General features: G+C 39.9%; 3 protein-coding genes across 5 annotated transcripts; 2 read left to right on the forward strand and 1 right to left on the reverse strand.

Annotated features, from left to right (window-relative positions):
• The first annotated feature begins 1,479 nt into the window (after window positions 1-1,479).
• trmt61b (tRNA methyltransferase 61B) lies at window positions 1,480-6,086 on the forward strand. Of its 2 annotated transcripts, none has more exons than XM_038729258.1 (7): window positions 1,480-2,560; window positions 2,664-2,766; window positions 3,667-3,857; window positions 4,036-4,127; window positions 5,484-5,680; window positions 5,787-5,870; window positions 5,961-6,086. In XM_038729258.1, the coding sequence occupies exons 1-7, from the start codon at window positions 1,772-1,774 to the stop codon at window positions 5,993-5,995; spliced, it is 1,491 nt and encodes a 496-aa protein (XP_038585186.1). In that variant the 5' UTR covers window positions 1,480-1,771; the 3' UTR covers window positions 5,996-6,086. The 2 variants fall into 2 exon arrangements, with proteins under 2 accessions (XP_038585186.1, XP_038585187.1); XM_038729259.1 differs by having other exon boundaries at window positions 5,790-5,870.
• Window positions 6,087-6,306: 220 nt separating this feature from the next.
• Window positions 6,307-10,560, reverse strand: spdya (speedy/RINGO cell cycle regulator family member A). 2 transcript variants are annotated; one of them, XM_038729260.1, is made up of 7 exons: window positions 10,346-10,559; window positions 9,673-9,969; window positions 9,528-9,586; window positions 9,357-9,442; window positions 9,055-9,226; window positions 8,535-8,871; window positions 6,307-6,895 (listed from the first exon to the last, which is right to left on the reverse strand). In XM_038729260.1, exons 2-7 carry the CDS (start codon window positions 9,923-9,925, stop codon window positions 6,834-6,836), a joined length of 969 nt encoding a protein of 322 aa, XP_038585188.1. In that variant the 5' UTR covers window positions 9,926-9,969; window positions 10,346-10,559; the 3' UTR covers window positions 6,307-6,833. The 2 variants fall into 2 exon arrangements, with proteins under 2 accessions (XP_038585188.1, XP_038585190.1); XM_038729262.1 differs by having other exon boundaries at window positions 6,816-6,899; window positions 10,346-10,560.
• A 1,640-nt stretch (window positions 10,561-12,200) lies between these two features.
• On the forward strand, window positions 12,201-17,723 carry pcare1 (photoreceptor cilium actin regulator 1). The gene is made up of 2 exons (XM_038729346.1): window positions 12,201-15,571; window positions 16,852-17,723. Exons 1-2 carry the CDS (start codon window positions 12,225-12,227, stop codon window positions 16,970-16,972), a joined length of 3,468 nt encoding a protein of 1,155 aa, XP_038585274.1. The 5' UTR covers window positions 12,201-12,224; the 3' UTR covers window positions 16,973-17,723.
• The last annotated feature ends 6,635 nt before the right edge of the window (window positions 17,724-24,358 follow it).

Below are 24,358 nucleotides of genomic sequence, written 5' to 3' on the forward strand. Positions count from 1 at the left end.
AACACAGATTCTGACAGATTTGTAAACAATATTTGAGAGAAATAGACCTTTTGTGTACATAGAGAAAGTCTTACATCTTTGAGTTCAGCTCATGATGAATGGAGGCAAAAACAAAAGTGTTTGCGTTTATAATTTTGTTCAGTGTGTACATATATACATAGGCTATATTTATTTCTCTAAAATGCAAAATGAAAAGAAAATATCCTCTACTCTTCCACTATAACTAGTACCAGTGGTACTCCAGTGTAAAAGATTTTCAATTACAAGAAATTACAAGAAAAAGACCTGCATTTTAAATATTACTTAAGTAAAAGTACAAAAGTATCATTAGCAAAATGTAGGCTTACTTGAAAATATCAAAAGTAGAAGAAGGCCCCATCCGTTCTGCAGAGAAATGGCTAGCATATCACTGAATATTTTATAGATTGTTTATATGAATTCATTACTGTGTATGCAGCATTTTACTTCTGTAATTGGTCAAGGTGGAGCTAGTTTTAAATACCTTATATAGCCTACAGTTAGCGATATTGTCCAGTGGTTTCCAATCCAGTGCTCGGCCCCTCCAAAGGGTCACAAGATACATCTGCCGGGGCTGGTAAGATGCTTATTGGGGTACGAAAGAAGAAAAAGCAAAGTTTTACTACAAACCTCTTGTAGTATTTTTTCAAAAACCTTTTAACAATCTTTTCTTTTTGTAAAATGTTACCTCTCTGGTCTGATTAAATGAAACCATCTGATAAGTTTAGAGGGGGAAAGTCCGTTTGTTAGAACCTCACAATGTGACATGGGGGCCCAGACAAAAAGACACCACAAGTCAAAAAGGTTGGAAAATAATATTTTATTCTTAACAATGTATTTTGTAAAAGTCATATGTGTTTTGTGCAAAATATTCATCTGAAAACTAATAATAGCCGTCAAGCATATGTAGTGGAGTAATATTTCCAAATAATTTTGTATTGGAGTAAAAAGTAGAAGAAAAGTAGCAGAAAATGACAAAAAGGTAAAGTAAAGGTAACAACATTTTATTCAAGTACCATATTTAAGTTAATGTGTCTTGTTACATCATCTGTCAGTTCACTTTCCCAGCTTGACCCTGATGACACAGTTACGACATTTTAACAGTACTTGAACGCAGCAACGACACATGAAGTTTTCTTCTGTAAATCCATGTGCAGAAGAATACAATTAGCGACACAACTACTTTTGTAGACTTTTGTTTTTGATGTGTAATATGCAAATTAATTTCACATTTGCATATCACACAAACCAGGCCATTTAATTAATGTAAGTGAGGCACTTTTGCACATCGCATAAATGCGAAAATCTAATTTCTTCAAGAGAAACTCGATATCTGGCGCCGTTTGAGGTGTGCAATCATTCATTCTCTAAAACTGGAATGAGAGCTTGGAATGAGGTTGTGATATCGCCCTCTGCTGGTGGACTTAAATCACTACCCCTGTCGCTCAGTTATGACGTTGTTCACGTGCGTTTTTCCAGCATGGTGACCTCCTTGGACTGTAAATACAGCTAGGCTTTGGAGCAATGAAGACGAACGAATTGTTAGTTGTTACACTGTAAATGGAGTAAGTGCAGTTTCAACCAGGTAACGTTATACTCTTATAATCAGGATGATAACACTTTGCAGGGATTCATATTATTTAACAACTACAGCTGTCATTCTCTTGAGTTTCATCTGCTTTTAAATCACATAACTAACCGGTAGTACATAGTCTTTACTTTTACTTTGTATATTATGTTATAATCTGAAGTAATGGCTGTGCAAGTGCCATTTGCTGGACTTCTGTTTATGCACAGACTGGTGAGAATTAGCACATTCAGTCAAAGACATCTCAGGAACAGGGACATGCTTGTAAAACTCCAGAAATGTAAGAGGGAGATCCGAACTTTTTCAACTGGTTCTGTGAAATGTAACGAGAATGAGGGAGAGAACTCAGACTCTCACACCCAGCTGAGCTCCAGGCAAGCACTGCTGTCCAGAAGGAGGCGGCCCCTGTCCCCCCTGGAGAGGATCAGTGGCCTGCTGCCCCCGGATGCCCTGAGCCCTGAGGTGCGGCAGCTGAGGGGGCAGAACCAACAGGACCCTGCAGAAGACACAAACATCCTGGTGCCGGTCACACACTGCACACTAGAGGAAAGTGGACATGAGGCAATCCTTAGAAAGGATGATTTAGAGACCCATCCTGCACCAGATGCAGTTCTGGAGCCAAACACTTCAGAAACTCAGTTGAACGGAGCATTTCATGAGGAGAAAAGGTTGATCGCACCCACTCTTCCTGGGGAGAGAGGGCTCGCGTTCGGGGAGCTGCTCGTCGCTGAGTTCCGCAAGAAAGGGCAGGTGGAGTTCAGGAAGATGTTCCAGCTTCAGACAGGGACACGTTTGCAGAGCAGCTGGGGGATCATCCTGCATGACGACATAGCCGGGCAGCCTGCAGGTAGCTTCCTGAAGACAAACAGGGAGGTTCCCATCCTAATTCGGCGGGCCAGTCTGGAGGATTATGTGCTGTATATGAAGAGGGGGCCAGCCATCGCCTACCCCAAGGTATGGTGTTTGTTTGTGTGACATAGACGCAGTTTTAGCGTATCTCAAGGTCATTTTTTCTTCTCACAGATATTGTGCGTGTTGTTTCTGCCTGTCTTCTCAGGATGCAGGTACCATGCTTATGATGATGGATGTCACAGAAGGAGACTGCGTGTTGGAGTCAGGCTCTGGTTCCGGGGCCATGTCTCTGTTCCTGTCCAGAGCAGGTCTGCACCAGCCATAGTGGCATTGTCTCACTTTGGCTTTTTTCCTATTAAGATTGAAATGGAAGTGTAGCGTTTCAGAGTTTAGATACACTACATGGCAAAACACACTCGTCCCAGTCTGTCGGTCTGTTCTATACACACACCATCTACTGCATGTCTGTCCATCCTGGAAGAAGGATCCCTCCTCTGGTGCAATGATAGAGGGTGTTGTATGCTGTACAGATTGTAAAGCCCCTTGAAGCAAATTTGCGATATTGGGGTATATAAATAAAATCCTTTTATAGTCTTCTGGCCACTCAAAGCACTTTACACTACATGTCACATTCACACACTGATGACAGAGGCACAAACTGCTCATCAGAACAGGAACTAACATTCACAGTAATTCAGGATTCAGTATCTTGTGATACTTCGATATGCACACTGGAGGGACCGGGGATCATACCACCTGATTTGTGGGCAACCAACTCTACCCCCTGAGCCACAGCCGCCCCAAATAATTCTAAGAAGAGGGTGTGAACTCCAGACTTTAAATACATTTTCTAGGTAAATCTTTCCACCAATCAGAGGCGGCATTATTCACTGTACAAAGTAAAGTTCTGCTTAAATTGAAGAAAGAAATATCTTGTAAAATTGTAAAATAAGACTTAATGGGGGGATAAGGGGAGAACTCACACTCACAAAAGGCAAAATAGCAATTCAAATAATTGCATTCAAAAAGCAGATTTATCAGGATGTACTGGTAGTTTGTGTGATGCAGGAAATGGCTGAGGTGAAATGTCATGTTTCCTCAATCTACTGCTTCTACAAAAAGTGATCTTGGAAAGGAATACTGTACGGACGTAGTGTTTTCCTGGATGCTATAATGAAATGCCGGTCGTGTGTGTGTGTTTTTCCCAGTTGGCTTTAAGGGCAGCGTGCTGAGTGTTGAGGTCAGGGAGGACCACCTCAGTAGAGCTATGCTAAACTACGAGCGCTGGAGGACATCATGGAGTCTGCGACGAGGGGAAGAGTGGCCAGACAACGTCCAATTTCACAACGCCGACCTCTGCGTGGCCTCCTCGCTCCTGGCTGGTCGGGGATTTCATGCGGTCAGTGTCTAGTTTTAAAGGTGGTTTTACACAGAGTAATTCCTAAACAGAGACTGTGACAGTGTTCAAACTAACGACAATACAACATCACATGTATCATCATCATATGTATTAGGACTGTGGGTATTAGATTTTGTGACACCTGCTCATTCATCGGACTGGATTATGTCTGTTGCAGGTTGCTCTTGATCTGATCAACCCTCACCTGGTTTTACCCACTGTGATTCCACATCTGCACCCTGGAGCAGTATGTGCTGTCTACCTCGCCAAGTGTGTATCTCCACTGTTTCAATGTCACCTTTCAAACCAGACCTAAGACGAGGGGCTAAATTAGGTTGGACACACTGGGCTCTGAAAAAGTGCGGTGGCTTCATATGTAGTTTATTCAAAGTTCCTTGAAGGAAAAGTTTGACACTTTGGTAAATACACTTAATTGCTTTGTTTCCAAGAGTTAGATGAGAAGACTGATACCACTCTCTTATCAGTGCACTCAATATGAAGCTACAACCAGGACATGGTTAGCTTAGCTGAGCGCACAGACTGGAAAGAGCTAGCCTGAGTCCAAAGGTTATAAAATCTACCCTATATAAAATTCACTAACTAAAATGTAATACCTCATTTATTTCATTTCATTTCCATTTAATAAACACAAAGTTGTGGTCTCCTTGGGTCCTGGTGACGACAGGACTCCACTAAGTTATTGTAGGTACCAAATCCCTATCTGCACATACGTAAAAGTGGACCTGTGTGTTAAAGGTTACCATAAATGTGCCTATTTAAAATTACTCGTGTGTTGTTGCTGACGCTTGCAGAAAGGCTGACAAAGCGTCATTTGATGCAAAAGGTACCCTTCTACATCCGTATGAGACGCACTGTCTAGACCGGAAGCGTTAGTAGCAAGCTAGGTAGCTAGCTAGGTTAGTATAAAAGGTATTGTCAGCTTCCCAAAATCCCTTACCCTAACCATCATAGGGGTGTGTGCCTAAACCTAAGTCAGCGATTCTATGCATGTTGACCGGCTTAGCTGTGCACATCGGCCCCGGTAGGAGCTAGGATTAGCCTCCTTTGTGTTGCTATTTTGTTAGATTGTTGTCATTATTAGAAATTAAAAATGTACTGTTGAATAAGGTTTTTCATATCTTAAGTAAATTCCTATTACATCATAGTGAACAGTTAAATCTCCAGTGATTAAAAAAACATTTTGTTATCTTACATCATAGGCAGCCAAGCAAGCTGTTTCCAGTCTTTGTGCTACGCTAAGCTAGCCAGCTGCTGGCTCCAGCTTCAAATTTCATGGACAGACTCTTGGCAAGAAAGCTTAGTTCCCTAAATGTTGAAGTGGGGAGTGTCTTGATTTAAATACTGGATAAAGAGTGACATTTGGGAGGTAAACATGATTACAGCAGAGCAAAAAGAAAATGGCAGTCATGCTAATTAGTATCTTGACAGTGCTAACCACACTCATGCTGGCCTTGGACACAAACTGAAGCATTTGTAATTTTCACCTGTGTGCAGAAGTCCTAATGAACTGCATTTTCACTTTACAAGAAGTCTTCACATCATTCACGTAAAAGTAAAAATAGCTAAAGAAAAAACAGTCTCACTGACTATCCTTCTATGATACAGTATAACACAGGTCATCGACCTGCTGGACGGGCTTCGATGTTCGGCGCTCCCTTTGCTGTGTGAACGCATCATCGAGGTTCCAATCCGAAATTGGTTGGTGGCTCCGGCTCTCCAGAAGAACGGAAGGTACTGCGCCAGGAAAGCGCCGATCCTGGATGAAGACCAGAGGGAGGAGACATCGGAGGAGAGTGACAAAGGTGACATAAAGTAACATGACAGACCACTGCGCTTGTGTTTGTTTGCCAAAAATGTTAATGATTTGGAGTATTCCCTTTTAGTTGAAGTTTCATTGGTATATTTCAGCAGAGGTGACCACAGAGGAACACCCAGCCTTCGGGAGTATTCCCTACATTGCCAGACCTCATCCTGAACAAATGACCCACACAGGTCAGATATGACCACAATCCTAGTCCCAGTCTAACAGTTTATAGATGATGATGTAAATAAATGTTCAATGTCTACTTTTCCATTTTTCAGCATTCCTGGTGAAACTGAGGAAGTATGTGCAGTAGCTGGTCGGCCTACCTTGGGACAAAAAAGATTGTCACTTATCAACCAAATGACCTTTACTGTAAATAATTAAAATAAATGTCAAAATGTCCACTTTGGTGTATTTTAATGAAAAGTTTATGAAATTGACTCTGACGCTAGTGAACCATTACTTAATGAACAACTCCTAATCAAATTTTTTTAGTAGTTCCTTATGGAGGATGGGTTACTAAAGAGCAGACTGGGAAATCTGTTATATAGGTAGTAATGAATCATTAGGTAATTAGCTCATGAATATCTAAAAAAGCAGGCTGTAATAAAGATTGTCAAAAAGACAAAAGTTCAAGCCTTTATTCAAAACTCAAGAGGCAGGTTTGGTCATTAAACAGGCACAGTGGCAACAATACTAAAAAAACTAAACAAAATAAAACAACACACACCCAGTAGAATCCCAGTATGTGACAGACTGTGTAAAGGACATGTGTTAATCAGCTGAGAATTTCTTAAACCATCTGTGAATAAATAGCCATCATAACCCCCCAGAAGTGCTTCAGTAAATAAATATATAAATAAATAAATAACAATAACTCCATGTAGGTCAAACAAACCTTTACAATACTCTTTGGTGTGCCACATTAATCTTACTGCATGTTTCCTGCACAGTCTGGCATTAGCTCATTCTTCCAGCTGCTTACAGTCACTTTTAACAGCTAAACTTGTTCCAACCAGCTGTGTTAAAGCAGTAGCAAGTTACACTTTTCGCACTTTTACGTCAGTTTAACTGTGGTATTAAAGAGGTGAGGCAGTAACACACAATAGCTCGGCCAGCACAAAGAGTAGTTGCTGAGGTCATGTGATGCTCTACTCCTCACTGATCCAGTCCATGGAGGTGTCATATGTGGACCCACAGGAAGACTCATCCCCTGACAAAGAGGGAAGAGAGAAACACGTAGTTTAGTACCAGTCAGCTACCCTGTTTTAGGCCAATCCTGTCAGTCCTGTAAAGACATGGTGGTTTTGAACTCAAGACAACCCTGATCCTTATGGGAGTTTTTTCCTTAAACTGTCTAAAATAAGTAACGAATGATATTATTATTATTTTGGTTTGTATCAAGAGAATTTCAATATTTTGCAAAAAAGTGTATAGTATCTGTGTGTGTAAAAGTGCGAAAAGGTCTGGAAAAAAGCTAAATTTCTGGGTACACAGACACATCCTCTGAACCTGCATTATTAGGAGTCGTCAACGTGCTAGGATAAATTCCATTCCTAAACATAATATTCAAGCATCTTTTGTAATTGTCAGTATTCACAGGGCACCACCTTTGCCAGTTTGACTTTCTAATCCTGCTTTGTGAAAGACCTCCCAGGTGGAATCCAGCTAAATCACATCTACACTTTATCCAGACACAAATTTTGAGAAAGTGAGATTTGATTAACACAGCTGCTGCTCCAGGCTGACTCTTAAATTCATATTAAACCTAAAATCCTGCTGGGGTGATTTCACCGCTGTGTCTGTCCTCTTTTCAGATGGCTACTAGTGTGTGTTTTTTGTTTTTGTTTTTTAAAGTTTGTGGCTCCCCCTACAGGATCTGGAGTCTCTTTGTCCCTTAGCCTGTACAAGTGGGAAGGAGGTAACTGTTAATGCACAATAATTTCTAAGAGCATTTTAAATTACAATACGTTGGGGATGCTATGTCACAGAAAGACTAACGTGGTGCTGAGGTCACACTTAGGGCTATATCAGGGTGTGAGTGTGTTTACATTTTATTAGGGCTGCCCCCTAATAGCTGACCACACTGCTAATCGATGACAAGAGTCTTAGTCCACCGGGTTTTGATTGGTCGGAAAATAGTTGCAGAAAACCCCCCAACTACCTCAAACTCCATTCTGGAGCTGCACTGTGTTGTTACAGTTAGGATTAAAGAGTCAGGGGGCCAGTTGCAACATGGACCTTTTCTCTTATTACACAGAAGTCACTAACAATATAGGGCACTTAACCGCTAACTGCTGCTGACTGTAGCTGCCATTAGATAGCTCATTTAGCAGTCCTATTAGCTGACTCCGTCTGGAGTGGGAGCTCGGAGCACCTGGGAAGTGCTGGTGTTTGTTTATACCACTAGTACAGGAGCTATGGACCGGCGGGAGGTTGAAGTTTTCAGGCCTGGGCCGACGGTGGGACTGGAACGGCCACCGGAACCGGAGCCACTTGAGCAGGCAACGGAACCGAACAGGAGAGGTGTGAAGTGGGAAAAGAACGAGTTTTAATGTAACGAGTTAATTTGTATGTAACGTTATACATCATCCATCGTACTGATAAGTCAGCGAGTATTTAATTTTGTGAAGTTGGAAGTTATTTAGTCCCGTGTTTTTAACAATGGCACTTGTATGATGTTATACTGTGTTGAAATAAATTTTAAAAAATGTTACGAAATCAGATTGATTTCCAAAGAGACCAAAGATTTTCCTTGTTGACTAGTAGTTTGTTGTAGCTATTTAGTCCAGCCCTAGACTTTACCCAGCTAGAGCTGAAGGTGGAAGCACACTTGTATTAATGATACCTACTGGAAACCTCAGCACAGCAGCAGGAGGAATGCTGTGCCTGGCTTTTAGTCTTCACCGCATTCCTACAAGAGGCTACAGCCTTGGGTGGGGTGGTCTCCAAAATCAGCATGGAGGAGAAAGGGTGTGAAAAGGCAGGGTTTGGGGCCTGCACAGAAGAGCAGCCCGGGCCCGGATCTAAACTGGTGCCACCGTTACAGAGGGCACAGGAGACCGGGGAGGCCGAGGGCCCGCGGGGAATACGTGTGTGGTCTCGGTCACCATACTGTCGCTGGGCGCCGCTGTGGTGCTCTGACCGCTCTCGTTGCCACACGACGTGAGACGGCATAATGGCCATCACCTGCAGGAAAGTGACAGGGAGACACAGACCAAGACATAAATAAATACAGCTCCAACAGGAAAGAAAACAGCAGAGATGGAACTTCTGGCATTAAACCAAAGCAATAAAAAACTGCACTGTGCAGCAGAAAATTCACAGAGAATAACCATTTATCAGTCTCCTCAGGCAATTATACTTGTGTACCTCTTCGCAGCAGCGCCTGCTGACAGCAGCTCTGTACTCGATGCGAGCCCACAGCTTGTCTCGCTGCTTGAGGAAGCGGGGAAACTGCTTCCTCCAGTTCTTGCCCAGTGCCCATGGGAAAATCTCATACTTGCTCTCCTCCTCGTCCTCCTCCATGGTGTTGGCAAGATACCTAGAGATGGAGCACATGAGCCAAACTTAGGGTCACAGTTTTGCCTGCAGTGGCACACAAGGTTCACACCTCATGAGAATGATTCAAAAGCAGAAATTAGATTTTTTTTTTAATTTTATTTGCAACTTACAGTGCAATGAATAAATTCTTTCTGGTGTACTCAGCAATACTGAAGCGGGCCCTTTTGAAGTACACAAAGGTCATGGCTAGAAGGTACTGAATTAGGGAGAAAAGTTAGGAGTCAGTTAACTGTAAGCATCATAAAGCCTCAGAGAGGCTTAGTCGCTTTCAAAACATTTACCTTGTCACTCATTTTACAGCAACAGTCCATCCACAAAAAGTCCTGGATCAGGCCATCATCTGTAACCAACCGTCATTATTTAAGTGCCAAGTATTCTTCACACCTTCAAGTTTAACAGTAAGTATTTATAGGGCTATTCATTTACCAAAAAGTCTAAAGAATGATGCCATTTCCTGCCGCTGGATGACAATAGTTGGGGTCACGGTCATTTTGGCATAACACATCTCATTCCGACACTGGCTGGCCTGGCTCTTCCCTGGTGGGCCCTGGGCGTCCTGGCTGTTGGCTCTTTTGAGCCTGAGAGCCCTTCTGATTTGGAGGGAGTGTGAACTGTTGGGTTTGACCCGGACAGTTACCGAGGGGGGAGTCTGGCACCACCTGTGTGTGTGCTTCATCATGCTTCAGTTTAGACCGTCTGTAGTGAAGAGGTCTGTGGTAGGTTCTGAGAGGAGATGCAGAAGTAGGAGGTGGGGGAAAAAGTTTATAAATAACATTAAATGCTGAGCTGCATACCAAACGTAAGGTTCCCCTCATACTGCTTGTTTAGCACACACAAAACATAATTAGGTAAGTTCAACCTGTAATAAGTTACACAGCACCAGACACCAAGCTAGCTGTCAACCAACTTTAACGTTATCTCATTGTGTGTATTAACGTTAACGTTACTTCCCAACTGTTAGCTCTGGCTCAATAAACTTGGCAAACCGAAAGTTAGATAAAGTAACTTAGGTTGTGACAGAAGTTTAAACGACAGCAGCTAACGTTACGGTTTGAAGTGAAAGTTTATATCAACCTAAACACTTAACAACGTCCCTCACCTCCGCAGATCTCCCGTTGGACGTCAGTGAATGAAGCAGATTTGAGCAACTAACGTTAATTTACTTAGAAAACCATCAGAAGTTGACGGATTTCAGTGTTGCTAACATCTGTATCAGTGACAGGACTGAATGCTAACAATTAGCAAGTTAAATAAGTGAAAACTGAGAATAAAGCAGTCATCAATCAATCCAGGCACTGACCAGGGAAGATGGTAGTTTCGGAACGCGCTTTAGGATCCGCGCCAATCGCCCAGCACCTGCACGCGGGGACGCGCAGATTAATCGCGCCGTTCTTCCTCTTCTTGGTCAAATAACGTTAGGCTAATGGCTAACCACCCCTCCACTCTCTCCTCCAGCCTATAATTACAATCGAAATATAAAAGCATGTAGAAATACAGACTCACATAAAGACACTTTTAGATAAAGAGAAAACTAAAGAATAGACCAAGTAAATAAAAATGTTTTAAAAATAAGTTTTTTAAATCATTACTGAAAACCCACTTTTATCTTTCCACAATCTAGTCTAATAGTAGTTATCTAACGTTAACGTTAGTAAAATTAAAAATCAGAATTCTCTCTCATTATCATAGTATCTTAGTTAGGATTATGGAAAGCAACTTTCAATTTTACCTGTTGATTGATCAATTTGGTTGGTGGTTTTAGTGCTATTACTACAATTTAAGAGAAAATGCAAAACACAATTTTAGTCTGTCTGTTACTTTTCCAACTCTCTATAGGTCTATTAGACATATTTTAAAAGTTTTTTTTTTTAGATCAGTAGGCCTAGTTTCACTCACAATAAATAAATAAATACATTCCTTTATAGGATAGTCAGCTTATTTTAAGTAGTCTAATTACATGGAAGAACAAACAGTCCACTGTAGCAAGTTTTGTGCAAAAAAGCATACATTCTAAAAAATATCTATCTATTTTAATACATTTTGCTTTTCATTACATTGTGTTATATAAAGCCTAAGAGGAAATATTACTATAATCCTTTCTTTTTTGTTTTAGTGTCTGCTACAGAGAGGCAGTAATTCAAGTTATTTATATTCTTATTTATATACTATATATAAATTTGCCTCACTGTTCCAGTGAAGCGATGCTATATATATGAGTTAGAATAAGATCAGCAAGTCACCAAAATAAACTACAAGTTACAACTGCATGACTGGTATTTAAACATATTTTTAGATATTCTGTCAAATGGAAACATTATTAGTAATAATAATAATAATAATTATATAGTAATAATAGTAAATTCTTAGTAATTTTTATATCAAATAATGGATGTTTTATGCATGTAACTGCAACTACATTTAATGCAATTGAAAAGAAACAATGACCTTTTTTTAGAGAGTTGATTTTTTGCTTTTTTCAATGGAAATGGCCCTACGGCTAAATAAGGAGATATTGTTTTGCAAGCTATTAAAAGCCACCTGAGGCCAGCCCGCATTACCCAAATGAGCTTATGGTCTTACAAGAAGGTGAGTTTTACATGCTTTAACGTGGCATATGTGCATGCTGAGGAGTTCACTGAAAGCCTCACTAATCCTCTCAGCTGCTTGTCCTTTGTAAGGTACAGAAGGATGTGTTTCAGAGCACGCTACAGGGATATTTTTATAAACAAGACCATCGAGTCTAGGATTGATTTAGGCTATCTCTGACAGGTGTGAGTAAAATGGATTTATCAATATTTTGTTTTGGTAGCATCCTTATGGAAAAGGATCTTGTCAGACTCAACAAACTCAGCCATCTGAACCTGACAGATAGAGCAGGTGGCTAAGGACCTTGGTTTTTCTTTGCGTTATTATCTGAACTGCTGTGTTGGTGTCTCCAGGAAGACTTAAAAATCTGTGTGTATTTGAAAATATCTGAAATGGGTTGCTCACCATCCAAAGGTAACAATTTTGGGATTCTGGGTCCCACGAAGAAGGGGAGAATGCTGCCCCCTGCACCTCAAGAAAGCCCCAGAGGTTCCCACTTTCAAAATGGAGAGGATCGTAATTCAAACGGATCAACAGATGGGGATACAAAAGAGAGGAAATCAGCAGGACAAACCCAGGTATTTCAGAAAGAGGCTCATATGACACCGCAAAAAACGAGATCTGTGACTGAGCTAGCCCCTGAAGCAGTAAACATGGATAAATTGGGGAATCAGGGAATGGACAACAACACGATTTCACAGAGAAAAGAGAAAAGTGTTGAAAAGCAGGATGTGACAGAAAAAAAGTCTGTCAGAAAACCAAAGAAAAATACCAGAGGTTTTAAGGTGCTAAAAAAGAAAGACAAAGACAAACCACCTACAGAACAGAAAGTGGACTTTCCAGAACCTTTGGTAAAAGCTCATCAAGCTGCTTATGCCTTTTTAAATCCTAGCATTAACAAATATGACATTCTACTCGGACTTTTGGATCAAGCAACCCAAACACAGATTTCTGTGCAGCCTATGGTTGCTTTTATGGCTCTACGCTATGGGGAAATAATTCAGGGGCTGGAAGAGATGGCAGATGAGGGAGAAAAAGTTTTAAAAGAATATGGGGAACATCTTGCTTGGCCAAGCCAAATGAAAAACCTCTCATCTTCTCCACCTCTGAAGTCTGGCTCTGCTAATATTGAGCCCCCACCGGATTTGTTGCAGCAGCTGCTTCAGTACACCACACAGAGAATGCAAAAAGTCAGCCAGACTGTTGGTGGAATTGGGGACTCAGTTTTGGAGGAAGCAGTGGAGTACTTTGCCTCTGTCTCAGAACTTTTAGAGCAGAAATTGAAAGTCAAACGTGCAGTAGAGACTAGGCTAATGCAACTCTTATCACGCATTGAAATGGCCTCTCTGCGCAAGCCTGGGCCAGAGGATTCTGCTCTCTTCAGTGAGGACAGTGGTATTGGGGCTGAGAGTGAATCCCTTGCTGGATCTGAAAGACGCCAAAGGCGAGAGAGTTGTGAGTCCAGTGGGACAAATAGAACTACTCCTGTCAGTCCTATGGGGTATACCTCCATGAACATTAGGCAAGGAGTATCAAGGCAAAAGCTTGCAAGTAAAATAAGTCCAAGTGTTTCCCTCACCTCACTTAACTCATTAGGTTCTACGTGTACTATAATGGCTAATGGCCATAGAGACTCAGGATCAGTTTCGTTAGATGATGGGGGGGAAGATGACAATGACGAGGAGATGGACAGAGGCATGGAAGATGTGCAAGTAGGGTTTATTAAGCGATCAAATTCTTCACCTGTAGACCGTGAACAACAACGCCCACACCGCCTACCCCCAAAGCGCATAGAAAATCCTCAAAATGTAGAAATGACCCTCAAAATGAAAAATGCTATAAGTGGTAGGATACAGTTTGTCCCAACACAGAACTCTAGTGCCAAAACAAAGGTAGCTGGCAGCCCCAAAACTAGTAGACGTCAGTGGACGGATGAGGAGGAACAATCTCCGAGGAGGCCTCAAACAACAGCACCTATTCGGAGGGCAGTGGTAAAAAAGAACCCAGTGGCTAGGGAGCAACGTTCCAGGTCAGAAGAATCCCTCCGGAGCAAAGGTGAAGATCCTACTCTGCTTGAACTAGACAGAACCCAGAAGGATTTAAACCAGAAGTTGCAGAGGATGAGTAAAAGCAAGGGAGATGGCAACATGAGGACTGCTCCATCTAAACAAAATCAAGGAACCTCACCAGCACAATCTCCAGCTATAAATCGCAAACACCCTTCACTACAGAAGAACAGCAATCCCCAGCCACTTAAAGACAAAGCAGGCCTTAGAAGGCGCAACAATAAAAAACAGGAGGTAACCAGTGATGTTGAAGAAGATAAAACAAAGGACAAGAAAACATCCAAGGGTCCTAAAAAATCCACCCCACCCCCTAGTCCTCCTTTATCACCACGACCATCTTCGGGCCTTTACAGAGGCAGGAACTCTGTTAAAAAACTGATTGATACTTTCAGTCAAGGGATAGAGGAACTAGATGGTCCTAAAGCTCTGGGGCCTCTCAAAGGAGTACGGAAGTGTGGTGTTCCTGTGTTGCCTGGTTTGGGAAACGTAGAAGCCGTGCTTAGCACTGGGATAACCAGCTGTAGATCTGAATTCTCTTCATCTGACAAAACCTATGACTTTGATTTGGAGAGTCTTCCTCCGCCACCGCTGGAGGTATTAATGGACAATTCCTTTGAAAGTGCCCAGAGTCTTTCAACTGGTGTAGCAGATGAAGGGGCTACAAAAGTCAGAAAATCACCACTTTTAAAAAGGGCTGCAGTATCGCAACGGCTGAGGGCTTCGGTTCAGTCAGTGACAGTGCTGCCAAGTAAAGGAGGCCTGCCACAAGCATCCAATGTTATTTCCCTTGCTAGAGCAGATCAAAAAGGCACAACTTCTCAGAAAAAGGTCAGCTCAACAGATGTTCAACTGGAGGCAGATCCAGGAGAGGAAAAGGATGTCTTGTACCAGCAAGCCAGAGAGATCATACACCCAAAACACTCTTCAGACCCTTCAACAATTTATGAAGCAACAAATCCATCTGCCAGTCAAGAAGAATCAGCAGACATCCAAGACCACCTTTCAGTGCCTGGAACTAATACTACAGTGTCTACAGTGCCTCCTTCTTCAGTAGTCAGTAGCCAACCAGCTGCCACCCCACCCATGTCTAGGGGGAGAATGTTACCATCCACACCATCTACACCAAGCAGTCTACATCGAGGACTTCCCAGTGCCCACAACTTCAAAAGGCAGCCCACTCCACCCTCTTCAGCGAGCCCACCTGTTAACAGGAAGCTCCCCACACCACCAGCAGCTCAGAGGAGGCTCCCCAGCCCACCTGTTGCAAAGCAGAACATTTTAAACTCAAATTCCTCCTACCCTTTCAAAGCACCATCTCCACCAGCCTCACCAAAAATAAACAGATGGTCAAGGGAGAACAGCAGTGAAGACTCATCTAGCGCTCGGAAGATCAGTAATGCACGTTCAGTCTTCTGCCCTGTGTCTCCATCCCTGTTTGAGGCCCAGCCTTGTCCAGTTCCTCGCCCCCCTCAAGCATGGACCTCTACCGGTGTCTCTTTTCTCTCACGTGCTTGGGGGAGTCGTGGTAGGTTTCCTGTATCTGTTCAAGGACCTCGTCCCTTCATCCGACGTAGCCATTCAGACCGAAGGCCAAGTCTAAATCTGCCACCAAGATCACCAGTCATTTCAGTGGCTGAGACTTGTGGGAGTGAGCCAGCAATATATTCACAGGGGTGAGTGTTTACCATGTTTCTGTTACACATTCTAAATCCTTAAATCCTTCCATAATATACTAAATTCCTGTAAATTTTGTAAGTAATTTGTTGGTATGTAACAGTTAATTCTTAACAAAATTTCTCACAAGAGGCAATGCAATTTGATTCTAATTCTAAGGAAAATTGACAAGTCTTTGTTGTTAAGTACTCATTAAATTGATTTTTTTTAAATGTTATATAGAAGACAGTAATGTATATTGGTTGAGTTTATAAGAAGCAGTTAATATGAAAGAAGTAAATGTTAATTTAGTTTATGATACACACTTTTAATTATATACATATGTTTACCACCACACTGAAATCTTTTTAGTTTTGTTTGTTGAACTTTATATTTAGAGCCCAGACAGCAGCTGCAAGGACCCTATTGTAATGCAAGGAATTATCATTGCTCATTGCTCATTCCTCATATACCACAAAACTAGTACAACCCTGTCCAGGAAATAGGAAAGTAATGGACCCATAAATTAAAGTGTTATCATGACCAGCTGTTATGTGACCAACTTCTCTCAAAAATGGATACAGTTTAGTTTTTTAGTCATACATGTACTTATACAAGAATGACCATGGTGGACATATTTCTTTCAACCACTACTGCAATTAGCTTTAAATGTGACTGAAAATGTTGCGAAACTGCTATATTATGGCCCAAACATAACTACCCATCTACTGTGTGTACACAGTATAATAAATCAATAATATGTCTTCTGAGATATGACTTTGTCTGAGATAAGAAAAGGTAGTTGCCTCAAACACAGTATATTGTTTATTTAAAAATATTTGACAATGCTGTTATACCACATTATTAGATTATCATGCAATGATTATTATACCATGTCATCTTAGACTTAAAGATGCCATGCTCACAAGATATAGTGAGTACATCAAAAATAAAAGACAATATTGAATTAAGTATTGCATAAAATATATAGAGCCAATCTTTTGAATCTCTCGCCATTTTATTCCATCTTTTATGTATTTATCTTCCTGTTTCTGTATTAAAAGCTACATTAATTTCTAAATGTTTAGCAATATCAAGGGCTGTTTGTCACAGATGTCTGTAACACTCTAAAACTCTTATATTTAAAGTGAATATGTAATTATATGGGGTTTTACAAGGTAAAGTGAGTCACTTTATGAGCTAATCTCAGTAATGTACCAATTCTGTTTATAACTGAAACAAACCCACCTGCCCCACTTCCTTAATTGCTAATGACAACATTCACCATTCATTTTTACAGGTTGGATGATGGACCAACCAGGGAAGATGAATTATGGTGTAGCCAATCAGACCTCAGAGCATCACGCTCTACATCACACCCGGACCTGTGTGTTGTTGGACAGGCCTTGCAGAGAGACTAAAGGGGCCAACGAAGGGCCAGTGGGATTATGGATTAGCGGGCTTTACCAAGGATTTACCACGATGTTGTTTATTCCACTGGGAAGAGAGGAAGAGCTAATTCCATACACTTCACTGCTATTACACACACCTTAAAAACACATGTTTAAATTTGTAGTGATTGGAATGGATGTGCATCTTTGCATGTATACTTGTATACATGTACTGTCTGTTCAACATGATCTTCGCTTTGTTTGTGCATAATAGTTATACATATTATGACACAATTTCATGTGCACAATATATGGTACTCATAGAAAACCTGGCTTCATAACTTCATACTTCAAATTGTATACCCAACTGCTAAACATATAAACAGGTGTTTTGGAATCATGCATCACACAAGGTTGTAAGCGTTTACTTTCAGTTCATTCCGTTAAGAAGTTATATCTACAAAATACTATGTAGTGTCTTGGTGGCTCAATGGTCTAAGGTGTCTATCTCAATATTACCATTACTGACAAATTAGCCATATCATTGAATGGACTGAACAGAAATCAGTGTCATAAAACAATTGCATAATTTGAATCTTATTGTAAATGTGTCTTTGGTTGTTGGAAATTATGAATCCAAGCAATAATGTCACCATCAGTAATGAAATATCATACGATTGTTATTAACTATTCATCATTATTTCAGTGAGAAGTCATTGCTCCCTGTTGTCACATGCTGCAAGATAAAAAAAGGTCAATCTCAGTTTTTTTTAATCAGTTGTTGTTTTTCTGTGTTTCATGTAAAAGTTTTTTACAATTCCTTTATTAAAAAGCACATTTGATCATTTGCTCATCTATTTTGTGTCCTTTATTAGTAAATTAACAAGTTAATTAATCATTTGTTACAAGTACACTGATCTTCATGTGTAAAACTTTAAGATAATTTCCACACAACAAGAAGAACGAGATTTGGGAAATGCTTTTAGATCACTATTTAATAGCCTTTCTTTGTGTGCTACCGAGAGGCAGGTGGTAATTTTTAAATATTGTAATTAAGACTTGCTGGTTTAACACTTACACAAGTCAAACACGTCACCAACGTTAGAAGTGATGCTTTTGGCTAGCTTTTGTTCACAGGAAACATAAAGAGAAAATATAACCCCCCCATGAAGAGACACAGCACATTGCCCTTTAACAACCGCCAGTTAAATCACTGTCACTACTCCAGAGAAAAGGTGAATACCAGGGTCACCTAATTGTACAGGGAGAAGCAGTAATTGTGATCTAAAAGTTCACTGGGCAGTGGTAATTGTTGTTCAGGCCTTGAGCACACTGTCAAAATCTTTATTTCAAATACCAGATATGTGGAGGCTGGAGTTTTTTATAGGATATTCAAAATTAAAGTATCCAACAAATACAGAATCTCTAGTAACCTGACAGCACATCACTTCATGATTATGTCTCATGCCACATCTACAGTGCCATCAACTCTTAAACCATAAATCCTCACACTGAGACTCACTGTACATAATATTAAACATGCAAAGTGCTTCTTACAACATTACTGAAAGTGGATAACAATCATTTCTGCACCTTGTTTCAGGCTAATTAAGAGCCTGAAAGTGGAATAATTTTCTGGCTAGTACCTGTGACTGAGCACCGGTCTGTGCATATTTTCTGTCATACATTGAAATGAAGCTGCACTGAAGATTGTTTTTCCTTTATTGAATAAATCATCCATTTCCTTCTAACAATTTATATCCATAAAGAAATAATGCAACAGTAGAATACTGTTGGCAAGCAAAATCTCAACACCATCGTGCAACACTTTGATGTGAGGATCAAAGGAACTGCGAGAGAACATGATAAGCTTATTCTTTAACAGGGTCAACAATTGTTTTCTTTCATAATATTTACAGTGTATAGCATATTATTTGAGATTAGTCTTCTGCACTGAACTTTCTAGTCACTGGACTGAAGGTTTAATTTAAATTATCAGACTTTTAAGTGTATAAATTCAAATGTGCTTATGGTCATTTTTAGATTTATAATGCTGACAAATGAAAACTGCTAAAATGTAATGGTAGGACAACAGAAAATCAAAACATTAGTAAATTCCAAATATGTATGGGTATAATTAACTCATGTCATAGTATTTTTACTTTTTCTTCTGAGCAATCATCCTGAGAGTACTTTCATGTCATATTTTTTCAAAGAATATCGCCCTCCCTTTTATTTTGTGTTTTGGAGACACTTGAAAGCTGCAAATATTTTTGTTGATAGTTCCCATCATGGGAACTAAAGCTGTCAGATGATGACTATTGAGATGAATACAAACTTGCAGCCTGGGCACTTACTTGACCGTAGCACACTCAGTCATAATGCTCTCTCTGCCTCCACACGTCAGTCAGTGGAGCTGTTCCAAGGTGAGGGAGAAGTGCTCCTGGTTTCTCTTCACCAAAAATATCTCTGATGCTGATGATCTCTCTCTGGAACAAAGAATAGATTTTCTTCTGCCCAGCCTTTCATGTGTCTATATGCTTTACTGAACCCTCTATGTTTATATATTGAGAGTCAAATGCATTGAAATTCATACAAAAAGTACAAAAAAATAAAAATACAAAAAAGCATTTATTTATTGTGACATGTGTCACTGGAACATACATTCTTCCATAAGTGACCTATATTAGAATCATTGCAATACAGTTATTAAAGTCTGTACTGTTTATTTGCCATTTTGACACATAATAAAACATAAAGAAACAATTTCACATATATTACAGTATTCTTAAAATTGAATTCAGTTTTCTCAATTTTTATTCAATATTCTCTACATTTCATTCGATGTTTTCAGAATATCCTTCAGAATTCTCAGACTTTCAGTCCATATTCTTATACTTTTCAATTCAATGAATCCCATAATACCATGCATTGGAGTTCTGACCATCTTGTGGAAAGTTGGGTGAGAGATTTTTCTTATAAAGGATATGGGGACATATAAACATTAAAAGATAACCAACACAGAGAAATGACTGATTATGGATCAGTGCTTGTTTTGTTTATCTGTTTCTGTTTTATACTAGTGTGTTTCTTTATCATATTTATATATTTTGTCATGTTTCATTGCTATTTTGGGTAGAGCCAGGGTAACTGTAACTGTATGGTCAGTTTGTTGTTAGTATGCATCAGTTACTGTAAAAAAAAAAAAAAAAACTCAACTAAACTAAATCCTCTACAGTAAAAGGCTGCTGTAATCAAATTGGTGGAACTATCTGTCCTCAGGTTAACTCATTTGGTAACAAGGACAGGCTGCATGAAGCCATGCCTGCAGTGAGATCTGTTCTCCACTAGAGGAGTATCTCACTCCGCAATTCAACAGTCAAATGGGTGGAATTCACAGACACAGATGGAATGCAAATGTAATGCAGCATAATCTCACTTTGTTATCCTTACAATAAACATATACTATTATCAGTAAGTTCTCCAATGTGTCAGACAATCCACTGAATGAGATATGCTGCTCTGGAAGCAGAATTTTCAGAAAATGTAAGGATGACAGGTGTGATAATATCTGTGATAATTCTGCTGGGTCTGAATCCTCTCCTGAGAGACATGAATATAAACGTGTGGATTATACCAAAGGAATTACACTGAATACAATAATCTTGTTGACATCTCTTTGTCTTCGTTTTCCTACTCTATATCTTTCGATATGCCCTTTAGAAAGACAGATATAGTGCTTTTTGATTTATGTTGGGTTGCTTTTTGATGGAAAATGTTACATTTATTTAAAAACTAACTGGAATATCCACACCAAGCAAGACCATGCAATATTTTACAAATTATATTTGTTAATGAAGCCTTAGTGTATTTAATGTTTGACAGCTTAGTAGGTTCACATACATACATATTCAGTCAGAAATTGTAGTTATATTCTCACCTTTCAAATGTCACCAAAGACAGTCCTACTAATGAGAAAATTAAGTAGGTTTAATGTTTAGGTAAGTCGGTAGGTACATTTATTTGTCACAATATAACAGGTTATATAATGAAATTGAGTTTGTAACTCCCTTCTGCTACATAGCAGACAGAAAAAACATAAAAACGGTAAACAGAAATATACTAACTATGTATATATAACTATATATAACTATAATCAGTGGTCATCATTTTATTTTAGAGCGTTTGCATGCTAACATTTGCTAATTAGTACTAAACTCAAAGTACATCTGAGGCTGGTGGGAAGGTCGTTAGTTTTGCTGGTATTTGGTCATTAACCAAAGTATTGTACAAAGTAATTCATTTTAAGGGCACCATTATGTCTCTACCAATATTCATGGAAGTCAGTCTAGTAGTTGTTCAGGTATTTCAGTCTGTTACAAAGTGGTGAACTAACCAAACACAGACTAACATGCCGTTAATATGGTTAAAAAATGTTACCGTGCATGTAAACCAGCTTCATAGCCAAAACAGAGGCATCAATGTTCATTGAAGTCTTGATCAAAACTTTATTCACTTGGCTTATTATTTTATCACAGATTAAACTGCTAGAAAGCCCCAGGGCAAAATAAGCTGTTGGGCCATCTGTCAACCAACCATTCTTTCCTTTGTATGTGTTCATCGCAAGGCTAACACATAGAGATAAACGCACAATCACACCTAAGGGGAATTTAGAGTCACAAATTAACCTACCTGCATGTCTTTGGATGGTGGGAGGAAGCCGGAGCTCCTGGAGAGATCCCACACAAACACAGGGAAAACATGTGAACGCCTAATTTCCTTGTAAAACACACTTAATTCAAACTTGATAGAACCAAACTAAAACTCACCAAAACCATCTAGGTTACTATGTCCACTGTTCCAACAATCACCAACTCTGGTTTGCTCAAAATAAATACATTATTCAAAGAGTTAGATGTGAAAATATTCTGATACTGCCTCTCTGATGCCCGACCTCCCTTTCTCTTGACACCTCTCCTGCCTACCCCACCTGAACCTGTTTTGTCTTTGTCGTCCCCGGAGTCAGTGTAGTGGTTGGAACAACTTTAAATCAACTTTAAATCAACTTTAAATCTTGTTACCAGATTCCCTGTCGTCAAACTGTCCTATGTGAGGCTGTGTTTGGTCCTGGTCTGGCCGTGATCTCTGGGAGGCTGCTGAACTCGCTCGGTTCTGGAGCCCATTCTGGCTAACTGAGCTAACTAGCTCTAAAATGTGGATTTACATTTGATTTAGCATGAGGAGACAGGAAAACTCACCCAACTGGCCTGACCTGAAGAGAGTCTATGTGGTATTGTGAAGAGGAAAATGAGAGACACCAGACCCAACAATATAGATGAGACCGCTATCAGAGCAACCTGGGCTTCCATAACACCTCAGCAGGTCCACGGGCTAATAAATAGTAGTGCATAAATAAACCTTTTTCGGACCTTTTCAACTTTTCAGAAGGTCGGCATTTCTGTATTATACATTCTTTATTCTAATATTCTTAGACACAAAACAAAAAAAACAAATAAAGGCATGAAATTTCACTTTATGTGTAATGAATGTAGAATATATGAAAGCTTCACTTTTTTTCACACAAAATTCTACTTTCTGAGATGCACCTGTCTAAACATCTCTCCCTCTATATATATATTCATGTATAACCAACCAAACAAACAGCGGAGGGAGGCTTTATGCAGACTACGTTGAATGCATTGTGTGGGAGAAGCCAGGTGTGCCTTAGGCCGGCCTAAGGCACACCTGTGCAATCCCCATGCTGTCTGATCAGCATCTTGATATGCCACACCTGTGAGGTGGATGGATTATCTCGGCAAAGGAGAAGTGCTCACTAACACAGATTTTGACAGATTTGTGAACACTATTCCAGAGAAACAGGCCTTTTGTGTACATAGAGAAAGTCTTACATCTTTGAGTTCAGCTCATGATGAAAGGAGGCAAAACAAAAGTGTAAAATTATTCCGGTGCTTCTGCATGATATGCAATATATGCACATTACTGAGATTTTATTGAACATTTTATATTAGACTGGAAGGAATGTAACAATAACAACAGCAAGACTGGAAGGCTAAAATGAGCTCTAGAATGTTTTGATCTTTTGTAGGCGTGCTGTTTTAAAGAGAAAAACCAGGTACACAGTTTTGTCGCTGAGGCAGATACATACAAAATTTACAATTAACAACACATCTACACTCCTCCCAGTAAAAAATGTGGAATGTGGAAAGTTACTCATTGGAGGTAAATTTTGAGTTAAATGAGGTATTAATGTTCATTATTTTGGTTTATTTCTCTGTTAATGAGATAGAGCTAAAGTGATATTTACTAAATGAGTTCCTCTCATAATCACCTACTCCACGTTGTTATTCCATGTTTGAACAGCAGCAGTCAGGAGGTGAAATCAACATTTGCCAGCTCTTCAATGGATGTCTTGGCTCCCACATTTGTCTTTGTTTGTCTGGATCTGACTGGTTCACATCAGTTCACACAGGACAGCACTGGGAAAACTAACAAATTTATAATGACATATAACTGACAGTTAATTCTAATACATGTACAAATGAAGACTCTCTAAGTTATGTGCCTGCAACATGTTTGTGCTGCCTCACACAACTTCTGCTTTTGCTTTTGCTTGACCATGCGAATCAACACAGACTTTATTTATTTAAGTAACAACATCTAAAACTCTCTCCATCTTGCTGAGCTGGCCCAGATTCCATTCATTACATAAAATCCAATACCAATGCAAATACAAAATACCAAAGTCCACAGTGTCTCCCTTTATCCTATTTACACAGCCTGACTCCTCCGACTGGCTTACAGCTACTGAGCTCCCTGGTCCAGCGGGGCTGAGGAAAAACATGACCCACCAGCTGCCATGGATGGCTCTTATCAGGCCCTGTGTGTGCCCAGTGCTGGTCTGAACATGGCAGCTCCCAGATAATACTATCAGATAACCGTCTGCATCAAATGGCCCTAACCTGAAGGTGAGCTCCAGCTGGGCTGCACTGATGCAGAGATGCAGAAAACATGGCCTAATGGGAGGGGTGAGCATGACCAGCATACAGAGACTTTTAGCAAGAGGACTTGCTGAAACATCTAATCTGCATGCCTGCATCACTGATTAATATCAGATAAAAGCATTTCTCCCCCTTATAAATCACTACTAGTTACTTTGAAAAAATGCTGTTACACTTAACACATGGTGGAGGAAGCAGTGATTATATCCAGACAGAATGATGCATGTCTGAACAAGCTATCACGTCACCTATGATAAAGAGTTAGTTGACTAGCAATTTGTAGACCCAGCTGTTTATCTGGCAATATAGTAATATCAAATAAATAATAATATATAATAAATAATGTATCAAGATTAATAATAACTTGCAGTCATTTTTATTTCTCCACTTTACAACA

Source organism: Micropterus salmoides, unplaced genomic scaffold, assembly GCF_014851395.1.
Source record: "Micropterus salmoides isolate LMB-PRFRI ecotype aquatic unplaced genomic scaffold, ASM1485139v1 Ms_hic_scaffold_19, whole genome shotgun sequence".
Classification (NCBI taxonomy): domain Eukaryota; kingdom Metazoa; phylum Chordata; class Actinopteri; order Centrarchiformes; family Centrarchidae; genus Micropterus; species Micropterus salmoides.

Bases quoted from the DNA above. Each gene is read 5' to 3' on its own strand.
- trmt61b (XM_038729258.1), top strand. From the start codon at position 1,772: ATGGCTGTGCAAGTGCCATTTGCTGGACTTCTGTTTATGCACAGACTG. The intron at 4,128-5,483 runs GTGTGTATCTCC...TCTATGATACAG, and splicing joins TGTGCTGTCTACCTCGCCAA to TATAACACAGGTCATCGACC. The intron at 5,871-5,960 runs GTCAGATATGAC...TCCATTTTTCAG, and splicing joins TGAACAAATGACCCACACAG to CATTCCTGGTGAAACTGAGG.
- spdya (XM_038729260.1), bottom strand. From the start codon at position 9,925: ATGATGAAGCACACACACAGGTGGTGCCAGACTCCCCCCTCGGTAACT. The intron at 9,587-9,672 runs GTAAATGAATAG...GGTTGGTTACAG, and splicing joins ATCATTCTTTAGACTTTTTG to ATGATGGCCTGATCCAGGAC. The intron at 6,896-8,534 runs GTAGGTATCATT...CCTCTTTGTCAG, and splicing joins CTGCTGTGCTGAGGTTTCCA to GGGATGAGTCTTCCTGTGGG.
- pcare1 (XM_038729346.1), top strand. From the start codon at position 12,225: ATGGGTTGCTCACCATCCAAAGGTAACAATTTTGGGATTCTGGGTCCC. The intron at 15,572-16,851 runs GTGAGTGTTTAC...TCATTTTTACAG, and splicing joins CCAGCAATATATTCACAGGG to GTTGGATGATGGACCAACCA.